The 16,354-nt window shown below is 34.3% G+C and overlaps 1 protein-coding gene across 1 annotated transcript in view; it reads left to right on the top strand.

Moving 5' to 3' along the window:
• CDC123 (cell division cycle 123) overlaps window positions 1–16,354 on the top strand; it is a 60,220-nt gene that overhangs the window by 32,274 nt on the left and 11,592 nt on the right. Inside the window, exons 7-10 of the mRNA XM_054593550.1 lie at window positions 7,996–8,044; window positions 10,259–10,334; window positions 11,723–11,845; window positions 12,756–12,784. Coding sequence (XP_054449525.1) covers window positions 7,996–8,044; window positions 10,259–10,334; window positions 11,723–11,845; window positions 12,756–12,784 — 277 coding nt within the window. The remainder of the gene's footprint in view (window positions 1–7,995; window positions 8,045–10,258; window positions 10,335–11,722; window positions 11,846–12,755; window positions 12,785–16,354) is intronic.

The raw sequence follows: 16,354 nt of genomic DNA on the forward strand, positions 1-16,354 counted from the left end.
TCAGAGACATCTTCCAAATTAATATAAAATAATTAATAACCCAGGAAAAAATTTTAGAAGTGGATTTATTGCTTTTAAATGCTTATGTGATTTCTGGTTTTAGCTAAATGGCAAGCTAAAATAACTTGAAATACTTGTTAACAAAATCTAGAAATGCTGGCTAAAATAGAAAATATAACAAATTTAAATGCATAGCTGAAGACAAAAGGCAATCCCAGGTGCCAGAAATGTAGAGTATTGAGAACCAGAGGTTAGGTGTAGATAAAAACCTTTTGGGGTGGTTATCAGAACTGATAAGGAACATAGGTTTTAATACCCTCAGAGGGATAGGAGCCCAAGCCTTAAGCCAAAATGAAGTTAGGAATTAGAAAAGAGACCCCTATGCAACTTTAGTAAAGGATGAAAAAGGCAAACTTTCATCCATTGACAGAGATAAGGAAACAAAACTAAAACTGCCTGGGCCTTTTTTTTTTTTTTTTCTCAGTTGAACCTTAGGCTTTTTGTTGCACATTGAACTTGGAGTACAAAATTTAAACCATCTGCATGGTTGGAGACCTCCCAAACTAAGTAAGAAGTTAATTTAAAAATCAATACTAGATTTGTTTTACCTTTGAGGCAGCTGGAAGATGCAAATACAAAGTACTCTGGAAACACTTGCATAACCCAGGCCTCATGGGACCCTCACAGAAAAAGAGCCCCACTAAATCGCAGATCATGATACAAGCAGCAAAAACATGAGGAAACCGTTCATGTGTTTGAGGGTCAGACAGCAGACAAAGAATAGGGCTGTTGGAGTTTGTAATAATAGAAGTCTAAAAGATAATGAAAATGTCTTAATTGAGCAAATTCATTAAGAAAATTAAAAACTGCCCTAGCTGGTGTGGCTCAATGGATTGAGCACTGGCCTGGGAACCAAAGGGTTGTCAGTATGATTCCCAGTGTAGGGCACGTGCCTGGGTTGTGGGCCAGGTCCCCAGCAGGGGGCGCACGCACGAAATGCAACCACGCATTGATGTTCCTCTCCCCTTTTCTACCTCTTTTCCCCTCTTTCAAAATAAACAAATAAAATCTTTTTTTTTAAAAAGTATAATCTTATAAAAAAGTGAGAAACTAAAAAAATGAGAAACTTCTATTAAGGTAGAAGTTACTAGGAAAAAGAGGCAAACAGAAGTTCTATAAGTGAAAAATGTGGTTATTAAAATTAAAAATTCAGTTATCTGTGCAAATAATACATAGTTGAAGAAGGTAATTAATTATTTGAATATGAGATATGAGAAAATTTTCCAAAGTGCAGTACAGAATGATAGTGAATTGGCAATTCTGGAATCAAGAGACATATTGAATAGAGTGAGAATGTTTTAAGATTTGTGTAATAGGAGTTCAAAAAGGAAAAAAAACCCAGAGAAAATGAGGAATGGAGAGGCATATTAAAAGAGAAAGCAGTTGAGAATGTTCAGGTATGAACAAAAGCTACAAATATTCATATTTAAGAAATAGTGTCTCAGTAAGAAATGTATTACAGTGTCACTGCAGGTCACCAGAGACAAGAATTATTACGCAATCCAGAAAGAAAAGGCAAGTTATGTACAAGGAAACAACAAAAGGACTATCAGCAGATTTTTCAACTGAAATAGTGCTTCATGGAGCTCTGCCTCTGCTGGGAGGGGCCTCCAGCATTGGATGGTAGAGGCGGATGTAGAGCTGATGTACATATTTTTCTCATTTATATAGGAAGTTTATAAATCTAAGACCTAGATTAATTATTTTAGAATTTAAACAAATTTTTCAAGTGGTACTGGCCATTATGAAACTTACTTTTGGGAATGAGAGAATCACTTTTTTTCTTCCATTTCAGAGGCAAAGTTTTGGTTCATCTGTGTTCTGGTAATATATAATACAAATGTTTTAAAATATGACTGAAGAGTTTTTTTTGTTTTCATTAGGATACTCATATTTTCTGCTAATTTTGTTTCTACTAGTATTTTCAATATAGTAAGGAGCCTTGATTTAAAGATTTCTTTTTTCTGCCCTGGCCAGGCAGCTCAGTTGGTTAGAGCATCATCCCTGTACAACAAGGCTGCAGGTTCAGTCCGAGTCAGAGCACATGCAAGAATCAACCAATGAATGCATGATTAAGTGGAACAACAAATTGATAGTTCTCTCTCTTACCCTCCCTCCTCTCTTTCTCTCTAAAATCAATCACTCAATAAAAGGTTTGGGTTTTTGGGGGCGGGGGGGTTTGGTTTAATCTGGAATTTTAGATCTGTTAAATGTTTTTATATAAGGATTATAAAAGTTCAAGTGTTGTTACTGCTCTGTCTCACTCATTTTTGCTTTTCAAACCTACCTTTTCCAGAATGTAAATGGAATCTAAATAGCAACTCACAACATTCTTTCAGTATTTTGGCTGAGCTCCCAAAATTATTGTTGACCTTTACAGTCAGTTTTAACTATATGGCTCTCCACTTTCCTGTCCTTTCAGGAATGATAACTTGGCTATCTTGTTGTCATCTTAGTAAGAAAAAGCCTTGGACAATAACCTCACATGCCACCTAATGTTCCTACTTCAACCTTGAAACTAGTCAAGTTTTTAAAATAAAATTAAATGTTAAACCAATCAACACCTAAGTAATGTTATGTGATAATAAAGGCAAATATGTATTGAAATGTATATCTATTTTAAAGTTATAGTAAGAGAGTCGACAGGTTGAAATCATAATTTGTAGGAATATAGAAACAAAAAATTAGATAATGGAGCATTTGATATTTTGATTCCCAATATTATCCTCAGTTTCATTCAAATAAATGCATATAAAAATTAAAAACAAAATTGATAACAAAGACCTATGTTTTGGAATCATTCCTTTTGGTCTTCCTCTAGTATTTTTAAAATAGGTAGACAGAGAACCTTAATTTACCTTGTTTTTTATAGAATACTATATTATAATAAGAAGAACTATCCTGTATTATCAGATTTACAAAAATATAGTTCCCCCTGTTTAAAATCACATTTCAGAAATGAAAATGGTAGTAGTTTTGTTACCACATTAATATTATTGTTTATTTGCATTCCTTTGTCATTTCTCTCACTTACTTTAGATACATTTAAATACATTAAAAGATAGGCAATCAATTTTATCATGATTATGAACTATTGGTTGATTGGAAGCTAAAATACTAACTTTTTAAAAAAAAATCCTCACCCAAGGATATGTTTATTGATTTGAGAGAGAGAAACATCAATTGGTGGCCTCTCTGTACGTGCTCTGACCTACGGTCGAACCCACAACCTTTTGGTTTATGCGACAGTGCTGTAACCAACTGAGCTACCTGGGAAGGACTAAAATATTAACTTTTATTACTTTATTTATTTTTAGAGAGAGGGGAAGGGAGGGAGAAAAAGAGGGAGAGAAACATCAATATACAGGAGTTATATCAATCGGTTGCCCCTCTCTCACCCCTAGCCAGGGACCTGGCCCACCACCCAGGCATGTGCCCTGACTGGGAATTGAACCAGCGACCTTTTGTTCACAGGCCAGCGCACAGTCCACTGAACCATTCCAGCCAGGGCTAAACTTTTAAAGTGAACTTGAATTGGCTTCTTATTATAAAAGCAACACATATGTACTTTGTACTTTTTTGTATTTTAAATTTCTTAAATTTAAAAGGCAAAGGCAAAATAAAAGTAATATATGTTCAGTTTGATAAATACAGTGTTGGAAATAGTACAGATAAGCTGCAGAAGAAATTAACAGTGACTCCTGGAAAAGAACCACTGTTAACATTTTGATAATTATCATGGTGTTGTTTTCCCATGTACGTTTTAAAAAATGAAATTGTACTGTGTATAATTTTGTGACCTTTTGTTTTAAAAGTATACTGTATTGTGAGCATTTTTCTCTCATGAAAAATCTTTCACTGCTCCATATTTTATCCCTCATAATACTATATAGATTTTTAAAACATTTTTCATCTTTTCACTCAGAATTTTAAAAGAGGTTGAAGAAAAATGTTTTAAGGATAAAATGAATTTTTATAATAAGATTTACAAAGTAATTAGCATTTTTACTAATTAAAATGTTTAGGCTATTAAAATAGGGAGGAAAAGGTGAGAGAATCTTTTGAAATAATCCAGGACTTTGGATCCTTATTTAGCCACAGACATTGTGGTTTTGTGCAGTGGTTGCTTTATAGCAGCTACAAAATTGCTAAATCCTGTGGTGACTGTAGTGGATTTTAGGCACACCTGGCTGACTGTTTCTAGCTGAAGCCATTGATTTAAAGGCCATGCTTGGGCTCCTGTCCATTCAGACTTGATACTTCCTCTCATTTCCTTGCTTCTTTGTTTCCCCGAGAATGGTGCAGATCCTCAAGAGTCCTAACTGGCCAATGGATATCTCATTCATTTTCCCAAGAACCGGATACTCCTCCAAATCACCTTTCCCAAGATGTATGTGTCTGGTGTCCATCTTGGACCCATGGGATTGGGTAGAATCTCTTGGAATGTATTCTGAAAAAACAAACCCAGATCATTCAAATATGCACTCATTTTCAGTCTTGCATTCTGACATATCTTAAGGTTCAATATTCAGGTCAGATGGTTACCTGAAAAATAAAGACAGAAAGGGAGAAAAAGGAGGCGTGGCACACTGTCTACAAATTTGTAGAGAGAACTGGAGAAATAACCCGAGGCTATCCACCTGTTTACTGCTGAGGCAAGTAAGATCCAACCAGAGAAGTTCATTGACTTTTCCAAGATCGTATGATGCTAGTACAGAGCTCAGGATCCAGATTTTGATGTTTTAAACTTCTACTGTTGTTTTTTGTATTCATTAGAACATTTTCCTCTTCTCCTTTATATAGAAATTCAGGATATTTCACTTGCCTCTATACAGGCCATGTATCTAAACATAGTTTTCTTAAATGGTAGAAAATACTTAACAGATAATTATTTTTATCAATAAAAATAACTATTAACCTCTCAGTTTATAACCTTAATTTTGATTAACATGAAACAATGTATGAGATTAATTTTAGTTTTAAAAATTTTAAGTGAAGTAAAACTAGTTTTTTGGTGTTAGATGATAACTTCTCAGGGTAACATATCTTTAAATTAGTTTGATTTGAAGCAAGCAATTTTTACTTTCCAGAGAGAAAAATGAGGTTTTAAAATAGCACCAGTGTATGCTGAGTCCATAAAAACAGAAGTTTCACAAATTGTTCTTTTGGAAAAGCCATGTTATATTATAGAAATAAGATTTGGTTAATGGTATATCTTTTTTTTTCTTTTTTAATAGTGGGGCTGCTTGAGCCTAAATGCCTGCTGCTGTTTGTGGATTTTTTTTTTTTTAATTGAAAACCTGAGAGCTTTATTAGCGGCTCTAGGACCTTCATACTTGAGGGAAGTGGTGCAGCATGTGGTTTAGTGCGTTCACTTGATTTCTCACCTTGGTATCCTAATGTGATAAATGTGGATAATAATAATAGCAATTTCTCATCAGATTATAGCAAGGATTCAATGAGGTAGCAAATGCAAGATGCTTCATATGGTGCCTATTCATGAACACAGAGAGAACCCACTTTAACAAAGCACCCTCCATGTACCTTTCTTTGCAATTCAGATTATATCAGTCGGTGCCCCATTATTAGAATAAAAATTCTTATTCCTGAGGATTTTGGCCAACCAAATAAATTAGAATTGCTGTTGTTTGTAGTCTAAATGATAAGTGATCACACAGAGTTCCAGCCTAATCAGACATTCAGGGAAATTTAAAATCTTTTAAAACTCAGTTTTACTTGTGAATTGCCTAAGACAGCTGTAAAGGTATTTTTGTTTTGTTTGTGTACTGTTTTTATAAAAATGCCTCTTAACTCAAGTTTTACTCTGAATTGGCATCCCCCAGGGTTCTGCCATCTGCCTGAAGTGACCACTTCTGCTTTCTTTTTTGTCTTTTTTTTTTTTTTTTAAGAAACTGCCTGCCTTCTTGACTTTAGTTCTTCCTTCTACCCATGTGATGATTACTTCAGCTCCTCCCTTTTTTGTGTTTCCAGTTGCTTACTAGACATCTCTATGGGGTTCTCCCAGGATGTCTCCAACTTTACACATGCAAATACAATTATATCCCATCTTTTCTTCACCCCATGGCACCTGCTTTTCCTCTGCCTTATTGAATGGCATTCTCAAGCCATTAGTCATCAGAGCCAGGCACCCAGAGTCATCTAGGCCTCTTTTTCCCTCACCTCTCACTTTCAAGTTAGTCACGAAGTAATGTTGACTCTGCCTCTGAAATACTCTATGTACTATTTCTCCTCTTTCTTTCCATTCCCACTGCCTTAATAAAAATCTCATTTCTCCACAGGACTATTTTAACAAGCTTCCAACTGGTCTGTCTGCCTCCCAGTGTGCCACCCTTTCCCCTAAGCTATCCAGTACCATTGCCATAGTGATATTCCTAAAGCCTAAATGGAATGATCTTTGTGCCATGTTTAGAAATTTCTTCTAGCTCCCCATTGTTGGTATAATAAAGTACAACCTCCCTCAGTAGGCCAACAAGACCCATCACCATCTGGAGATGACTCACTGTCCAGAATTTCTCTCCAACCTCATTTTTTGGTAATTCTTCCCTTGCATTCTATACTCCATCAGTACTGACCTTCAGTAGTTTTGTGATACTGTGTGATTGTTCTCACTTCCTTCCCTGCCTTAGCACCACTTCCCTTTGTCTTAAATGCAGACCTTCCTCTTCCTGTTGAATGAAGCCTTCATTTTTTAAAATTTCCTTTACTTTTTTCTGTTGTCAATTTCAGAGTTCTTTTTTTTACTTTTTTATTCTTGTTTATTAGTTGTCCCAATTTTTTCCCCCTTTGCTCTCCTCTGTCCAGCCCACCCCTCGCTCCCACAGTCCATCCTCACACCTGTTGTCCATGTTCATGAGTCATTCACGTGTGTTCTTTGACTGGTTCCTTCCCCTCCTTTCAACCATTCCCCTCCTCCCCCTGCTTTCTTCTCGCAGCTGTCAGTCTGTTCCCTGTTTCCATGTGTCTGGTTCTGTTTTGCTCATTAGTTTATTTTGTTCATTTGATTCCTCTTATAAGTGAGATCAAATGGTATTTGTCTTTCAACACCTGGCTTATTTCATAATAGCATAAGAGTCTCCAGTTCCATCCATGCTGTAGCAAAAGGTAGGAGTTCCTCTTTTCTTTCTGCTGCATAGTATTCCATTGTGTGATGGAATACCTTCTTGACTACTCTTTCCCCTCCTCCATCACAAGAGCTAATTAGTCCTTCCTTTGTGCTATCAGAGTATTTTTATTATTTTCAGTGTTTTGAAATTCTTCATCTACTTGTTAAGCTTTCTCTACCTCTAGGACAAGGATCTCTTACATTTTAGGATTCCCAGTGCCTAGCCAGGCATTGGCATAGATTGGCATAGACATTTAATAAACAGTATGAAAAATTGGTCATGAGACTGAAGCTTGGAGGAGGAAGCAATATACTTAACGGAGTAGTGACTTGTTCTATCAACTATTTTTTAAATTGTATATGGGAGGAGGGTTAGATTAACTTTGTGACTTTAGATGGCAGAGTTAATTCCTATAGACACTTCTGATTCCTCCATAAAGAACACAGTGAGAACTGAAAAACGGCAGTGCCACCCTGCCATCATTTGGAATCCTGAAGTTAGGACAGTTTGTATTATAGCCCTCGCTTGGTCACTAATTTGGTCTTTCCTGGGTCTTATTTTCTTTAGTCTTTTGACAGAAAAATGGAGATTATAGTAGCTCATATTGTTGTTTTGAGAACTAATGAAACAACACTTCAGCGTGCCTAGACTAATGCCTAACATCAAGTAGTCTACATGTTCATTGAATTCAAAGTAGTCTGTTTCTGGATACTTCTAGTAAAAACTGATCTCATGTTAAATATAAGTAATGTTTGTATATAAACTGACACCATTAAAAAATGATTCAGTTTCCTTTTTTCCCCCCTCAAAGATTTATCCATTGTACTGATGATTCCCCAGATCCTTGTATGGAATATGAGGTAAGAGACTTTAAAAAAAAATTTTTTTTTTTAATCTCAATGAAGTTGATAAACCTAGATGAAGAAGTGTTGAGAACTGCTATCCTTAAGTGAAATGAATGAAATTTTTTTGATTAATTTCTCTGGGAACTTAGGATCATTGAATTTTTAAATTTATGAAATATACAAATGAAAAATACATATTCTTCATATAGAATATATAGAGAAAAAATGTATATACTATATAGTACACAGTGCGTGTGTGCGTGCGTGCGTGCGTGCGTGCGTGCGTGTGTGTGTGTGTGTAGCTGTTTCTTAGTATCTGTGAGGGACGTTCCAGGACTCCTAAGGATACAAAAAGCCTAGGAAAGTGATATTTTTAGAGTAATTAAAATGAAAAAAAGTTGCAAGCTGAATTATGTGTATTGTGTGCTCCTGTCTGTGTGTATTTAAAAAGATATATGTATATACCATATGCTCACGTATTTATAGAAAGCTTCTGGAAAGATACATGAGAAATTGAGAGCACCGCTTGCTTCTGAGGAGGAGGACAAAGGGAATAGATTGGAAATATTCACTTTTTATCCTTCTGTATTTTTTTAGTCAACCACAAATGTGTACAGTACCTGTCCAAAACATTATTTTGATGAAGATTATGCAGATTTTCTACAAATGTAATATTAGTCTGCAACAATTGCTCATTTCTTTCTTGCTTAAATAAAAATAACTATGGCCATAAAAATAAATATATGCCAGTATCAGCTTTTAATAGATAATGTCGGTTTAATATTTTAGCTTGGGGTTTTTTATATAATAATTAAGTTCTTTTTAAAAATTTGACACATGCAAGGCTTGACCAAGAATACACAATGATGAAAATAGAAATCAGTACATTTTAAATTTCTAAGACATATTTTAACCATACAGTTTATTTAAAAAACAGATTATCAAAAATGTAAAATACAAGAAAATGTGAAACTACTACCCAGATATGTCCTCAGTGTTAGCCTTTGGATCTTTAACTCCCTTTTCATGAGGGGGGTGTGTGTATGTTCGTGCACTCTTCATAAAGCTGTTTGCATACTGTTTTTTTCCCCCACTTATAGTATGAGCACTTCCCCAGTTCATTAAACATTATTTTATACATAATTTTAGTGCCTACTTATTTTATATATTTACTGTTTTATTTGACGAATATTTCTTAAACACCTTTCATGTATTACATAATTGTGTTGGAACGCAGAGATGAATTAGTTTCTTGCTCTTAGGGAAGTTACTGCTTAGTAGGGATGAGAGACTTATATCAAATTATCATAGCACACATGATATATGTGTGCTTGCTATAGAACGTCATGCACAGGAAACTATGGGAAGCACAGGATATGTGCAGGGAGCCCACAGGGGCATTTGGAATGGTACCTAGAGTAATTCAAGTTCCATCTCACAAGTTTGAAGGGCAAAAGGTGATATGCCAGGATTTAAGAGGCTGGAGACAATAGCCATTTATTACAGTTAACACTTCAAAAGACCAATTTAAAAACAGACTTAGAAGCATACATTTGCCAGCTATTCTATTTATAAAATTGCAGGCAATTCAGTAATATATGAATAGTATACTAAGTAATTAATTTCAGTAAGAAGACCCATTTATGACTTGGGTCTTCTTTATGGGCCCAAGTCATAAATGGGTCTTCTTACTGAAATTAATTACTTAGTATACTATACTTGGGCCACGGATAGAATTGGTTTATTTTAAAATAATGCCAACATCATGTAAGGGTTATAATGATTCTTTGTAATAGGCCATAACAATTTTATCAGAGTACATATTACAGAATGGTGCATAAGGTAGTTAACTTGAAATTATTGTATTTTTTATATTCTTGAGTGAAGAACTGAATTACAGGGCAACAAGTGGCCCAGCGGTGATAAGATTTAACCTCGTCATCCTTGGGGTTCTGTATTATGTGAGACCTCTCAAAATGATAAAGAAATGACAAAGGTGCATTTTGTCATAAAGAGTTTAACACAGTTTCCCTTTATTTATTAGACTAATCGATTCACAACTGTATTCCTTACGTCTCACATTAATGTTTTCTAATGCCTCCTTTAAAAAAAAAAAACACGTTTAATAATGGCAATTGTTAAGACATAGTCTGGGCATAAAATGGTCTATTAGACTAGTAAACATCCTCTTGTTACATAGTTGTGTACCTTTTTTTTCTCTTTCTACAGCTTGTTCTTCGAAAATGGTGTGAACTAATTCCGGGCGCTGAATTCCGATGTTTTGTTAAGGAAAACAAGCTTATTGGTGAGTTCTTTTACCTTTGAAAGTTATTGTTGAAAGAAGACAAGCTTTTGATGGAAAGAAATTTCTAGTAATTAGGGCAGGGGTAACAATCACTATTTATCTCAGATTCGTCCTCTAACCAGTTGGTACTGACTTTCTGAAATGCTATATTGACAAGGATCCTGAGGCCATTTTCAGTTTCCATAGAACATGGTATTGTCGATTCATCATGCCTGTCTGGATTCAGGAGAAGAAATTGAGGGTCTTTATGCTACCCAGTTTTGAATATGGCTGATAGTACCTGCTTTGTCTTTAGGACTTTCCTAAGTATTGCTAACTATACACTGTTTATTTTAAGCATCATAAAAAGCCAAGTTTTTAAACCTTTATTTTCTATTATTGGAACACTTTATTATTTTAGCAAGAGAAAAATATGTGGACAAATAAATACATTACTTTAAAAGCCACTCATTTTCTTTTTTCTCAGGTTATTTTGTTTACTATGATTGAAGCAAGTTATTAAATATTAGTATTAGGTATTGAAGATAATTTGCTCTTTTTTTGTGTCTGCACATTGTCCATCAACCAAAATTTATCTTAAACCAAGAAAACTGTGATCGAATAGAATCAAATCAACACTACTTATTTATTGAGTGTGATGTTGACATTTATTAGCTTACCTAAAAGAAACTTGGGGTGTTTAAATTTATCGTGTTGTTAGATATTCCTGAAAAAGCTGCACTTTAATTACAGCTAAAGAAGGGAACATATTTGTATGTGATTAAGAAATTGGGTGGAAGCCCTTTTTTCAGAACAAAGAACTTTTTCCTAGGTCTAGAGCAAACTGAGAGAGTTCCTACAATAGTTTCTTTAGTTTATTTAGAATGATATCATCAAGTCACTCTGAAGAAAGGAGTGTTCACTTTTCCATGGTTTGAAACATCAGGCTTGTAAAGGCAAGGTAGCATGTATGTACAAGAAAACTAGACTGCTTCTATGAAACACAATATGAATATTGGAGACGTATGGTAAGGAGTATTTTATATTTTCCCAAAGAAAGTGCAAAAGAATGTCCATTTATTTAGAGTTCATTGGAAAAATCAAAGAAAAACAATGATTATGTATGCAGGTTTAAAATTGGTCCTTTCATTTTTTTTTTACATAATAGGCATGTTTTATGACTTTAAATTTTTTCCATTATATTGAATAAAAATAACCATTATTTCTAAAGTAAGAATGCATGGCAATATGGAACTTCAGGATTCATCTATCCATATGAACCTTTGCAACTAACATTCTTATTGGCCTTCTGATGAACTTCAGTGGTTCTCAAGAAGAGTTTTTAAATCATATTTTGATGTTTTTGAAAATATTATCTAATAACGGAATATAAAATATTTTCTTGTCAGCTATTTCTCAGAGGGACTACACACAATACTATGATCATATTTCTAAACAAAAGGAAGAGATTTGCAGATGCATACAAGACTTCTTCAAGAAACACATACAATATAAATTCTTAGATGAAGACTGTGAGTATTTTTTATTGACTCAGTGAAACAAAAGTAAATGAAATGAAATACATAATGTTAATGAACCTTATTTCACAATGCCACATATTTTAAAACAGGATGTGAGATACTATATTAAGCATTTTACTATATTATTATTATTATTATTTGGTATTGCTGATAATTTGCATATTAATTTTATCTTATTTAATTAGAGTCCCTTTTTAATACTGAGCGAGTTCTTTCTCAGAATTTTATTAGACATTTCAAAAGGTCTCTATATACAGAGGACAAAATGCTTCTGTTATTACGACTAAATTAGCTAGATGACTGATCATCCTTTCTAGATTTTTTTATTTGAATGATCAGGTAGCAACAGTTATATAGTATAAACATTTGTGAGTTGTTTTTATGAATTGAAAGTATATTGTGTATGAGAGAGCGTTTATACACTAAAATTATATCTGCTATGATTTACCTTTTTGCTGCTTGCCAGGCCTGGTTCTGTGGCAGATTTGATTTTAAGAAAAGATTAGTCATGCCATAAGCATAACTAGATTTTATGCTTTCCTACTACAAATTTTACTCATTTTATTCCCTATTCCCAGTGATTGGTACTGCTTTTACTAGTACATAGAATCCGTTTATAATAGTGAACTAGTTGAGATGATTTCTATGTTTGGTTTGAGTTTTTAAGTATAAGGGATTATGGCTGAGGGTAGAGAAAGGGAAAGTGAAATGATATAAATAAAATATTGCAGCATTTCTTTTCATGTTTGAAGTTTTGAGACTGAGAAATATGAAGTCCTCCAAGTCAATTATATTCTGCTGTTGGAGTAACTAATTATAAAGGCATTTTAATTTTCAAAAGGAGGCTTGGATCATGAAAATACTAGTTTGTTATTAACTTTGAGTTGTTTCTTTTTTACAGTTGTATTTGATATATACAGAGACAGTAGGGTAAGTAAAACTATGTTTGATTATGCTTTAAAAGCAGGGCTGACCTTAGAAACGGACTACATAGCCACTATGTATGTAAAGGGCCCACTGCTCAAAGAATATTTTCTCTAACTAAGATGTTCGCAATTCACAGTGGCCAGGAATCTCCCTTTAAAATATACTTAACATTAGATGTAGTATCTTCACTAATTTGTACCACAGGTTTAATTTTTAAAAATTTATTAGAGTTGACATACAATATTATGTTACTTTTAGGTGTGTAACGAAGTGATTAGACATAGTACCCATCTGACACCATACAGGGTTATCACAATATTATTGACTATATTCCCTGTGCTATACTTTACATCTCCATGACTGTTTTTAAGTCTGACAATTTACACATCTTAAGTCCTTTTGCCTTTTCACCTATATACCCAACATACCTCTACCTGGCAACCATCAATTTGTTCTCTGTATCTATGAGTTTGTTTTTGTTCTATTTGTTCATTATTTTATTTAAGTGAAATGATATAGTACTTGCCTTTCTCTGCCTGACTTATTTCACTTAACATAATACCCTTCAGGTCTATCCATTTTGTTGCAAATAGTAAGATTTCATTTTTTTTTCTTTATGGCCAAGTAATACTCCATTGTATATATGTAGCACATCTTCTTTATCCGATTATCTATTGATGGAAACTTAGGTTGCTTCCATGTCTGGGCTGTTATGAATAATGCTGCAGTGAACATAGTGATGCACATGTCTTTTCAAATTAGTGTTGGGTTTCAGATAAATACCCAGAAGTAGAATTGCTGGGTCATAAGGCAGTTCCATTTTTAATCTTTTGAGGACCCTCCATACTGTTTTCCATAGAGGCTGCACCAATTTACAATCCCATCAACAGTGCACTAGGCCTTCCTTTTCTCCACATCCTTGAGAGCACATGTTTGTTGATTTATTCATGGTAGCCATTCTGACAGATGTGAGGTGGTATCTCTTTGAGGTTTTAATTTGCATTTTAGGTATTATTAATTTAATAATAGCTATTAAATTATTAACTTAATTTAATAGGTCATATCTCCAAATAACTTAATTATTTACTTACCTTTGTTAAGCCAAAAGATATCACTTACTATTTTCACCTTTCTGCCTTCAAGGGTGATATACCTATTAAGGATCAGAAAGAGGCATTATAAATTGAGATTTGGTAAACAAGAGAAATGTTTCTTGACAAAGTTTCAACTTCATTGGAAGCAAACCTTAGAGAAAGGATGAGAAGCCGGTGTGACAGAAAGGATAGAAACCTGAGCTGATAGACAGAAGCCCAGGGCTGTAGTCCCCACTCTACTTCTAATGAATAGATAGATACTGGCCATGTCCAAGCATTCAGGTAGCCAATGTCTATCAAGAGCCTGTGATGTGTTAGATGCCATACTTCTAACAAGAAGCTTCTAACAAGATGATCTCCTGACCTCAAGCTTAATCTTCAGGACTTGAAACCCAGGGAATTGGTGTGGTGACAAGCTGGGTCAAATCAATGGGTAAACTCAGCTTTTTGCCCTGAATGTGCAGCTCAGAAGAGCTTTATTCTCATTTAATTCAGTATCTCACTTAATTCATATACCCCTCTGAGGTATGTTTTTGCTCCCATTCTACAGATATTAAAACTGAAGGAATTATGTGTTAATGCAGTTATATTAATTTGAAAATTTGGAATTTTCCAGTCTCTCAGTATTTCCCTGGCCAATGCTTGGGTCTGCAAATGTCTTATTTGAACTTGGATATGTACATAAGTAATTAAAGCTGTGATCATACACAACTGAAAGTTGTCGTGTTTTTAAAGTGAGAAACATGCCGGTATAAACACCTTGATGGTTTCTGAGAAGAGATTTAAACCACGATGTAAACCTCATTTGCATTTAGTCAGAGACACTTGTATCACCGTTTGTTAGGCACTTTCTTGAATAAATAAATTTATGACTCTTGTAGAAAACTAACTCTTATGTGGTTTCTTATATGAAATATAACTTAAGTGCATGGGCTTGGCAATATTTTGATGTGTCTACTTTCTTACTGCTGCTGACAAGTTGACTCAGTGTTGATAGATTCTCATGTTATATATGCAAAGCAGTGGCCCCCCCATTCAGTCGGTCTGGGATGAGGTCTGGAATGTGTATTGTAATATGCTTCTGGAGTGATGCTAGTGCACCACTAGCATTTGGAATAACTGCCTAAGATACTTGAAAAATTATTCTGGTCCCTTATGTTACTGTTTTGTTACTATGTCTGATCTTGCATCTTTAATGTTGTTGAGATTGGCTTTGTAACTTGGTCACTTTTTAAAATAACTGTTCTGTGTGTAATTTAAAAAGAAAATACAATTTCTAACATGTCATGTATTCTGCAGTTGTTTGTTTGATTAAGCTTAATAATGTTGTTAGATATTCTGTATCTTTTGAGTGAAATGATGTCTGAAGATACCTTCAAAATAACAGAGATTTGGGGGGAATGGGCGGGATATAGATAAGACAAGATTGGCCATGGGGTCAACAAGATCTCTGTGGAAGCTGAGTGTTAGACACTTTAGGTTCTGTATACTGTTTTGTCTACTTTTGTATGTGTTTAACCTTTGATATATATAACATTTTTTTTAAACTTTAAAACCATGAAAAAAATCTATATCTTAATTTTTACTCTACTTAATCTGCCAATTACTGGGCAGGGCTATGTTAACATCCCTGCTTTCTAATTCTGTCAGTTTTTGTGTTGCAAACTTTGAGTTTATATTCCTCCACAAATGCTAGTTCACAATGATTTTGTTTTCCCAATGAGTTATCGTCAGGCGGTGGCTCTCTCCCTAATAATGCTCTGGTGCTTTTGACATTAAAGTATGTTTTGCTCTGATATTCATTGTGTTATTACAGATTTCTTTAGGTCTGAGAATTTTTTTTTCAGTCCTTTTCTTTTTAGCTGTTAGGTTTTAGGTGTGAGCGTGTGTCTTATAAGTATTAGCATAATGCCACTTTTGTGTTTTTAATCAATGACGATTTCTGGTTTTAACTGGTGAGTGTTGTTTGCATTTATTATATCTGATATTTGAATGTTTTCCACCATCTTATCTTGAGTTTTCAATTTGCTTTGCTTTACTGTGCCTTTTTTCTTCTTTTAACTTATATTACTGGTTTTTCTTTATTCTTCCTCCTTCCCCCACCCTAGTAATTTTGAAGTTTTGTTTTTTATTTCTGTTAATTTGGGTAGTTACCATTAAATCTTAGTATGGATATTTAATAAGCTCTGAAGTTAATTTTACTTCCTGTCATCCTCATGATGCAAGAACTTTTGTATACTAATTCCCAGCATCCACCTTCTTTTTAATCCTTACCTAAGGATATGTTTTTTTTTAAATTGACTTTAGAAAGCAAGATAGAGACAGCACTGTGAGAGAAAAACATTGGTTGGTTGCCTCCTGTACACACCCTAACTGAGGCTCAAACCTGCAACTTAGGTATGTGCCCTGCCCAGGGATCAAACCCACAACCTTTTGGTGTCTGGGATTACACTCAAACCAACTGAGCCATCCAGCCAGG

Source organism: Pteronotus mesoamericanus, unplaced genomic scaffold (genome assembly GCF_021234165.1).
Source record: "Pteronotus mesoamericanus isolate MK-2021 breed Mesoamerican mustached bat unplaced genomic scaffold, CSHL_Meso_final contig_130, whole genome shotgun sequence".
Lineage (NCBI taxonomy): Eukaryota > Metazoa > Chordata > Mammalia > Chiroptera > Mormoopidae > Pteronotus > Pteronotus mesoamericanus.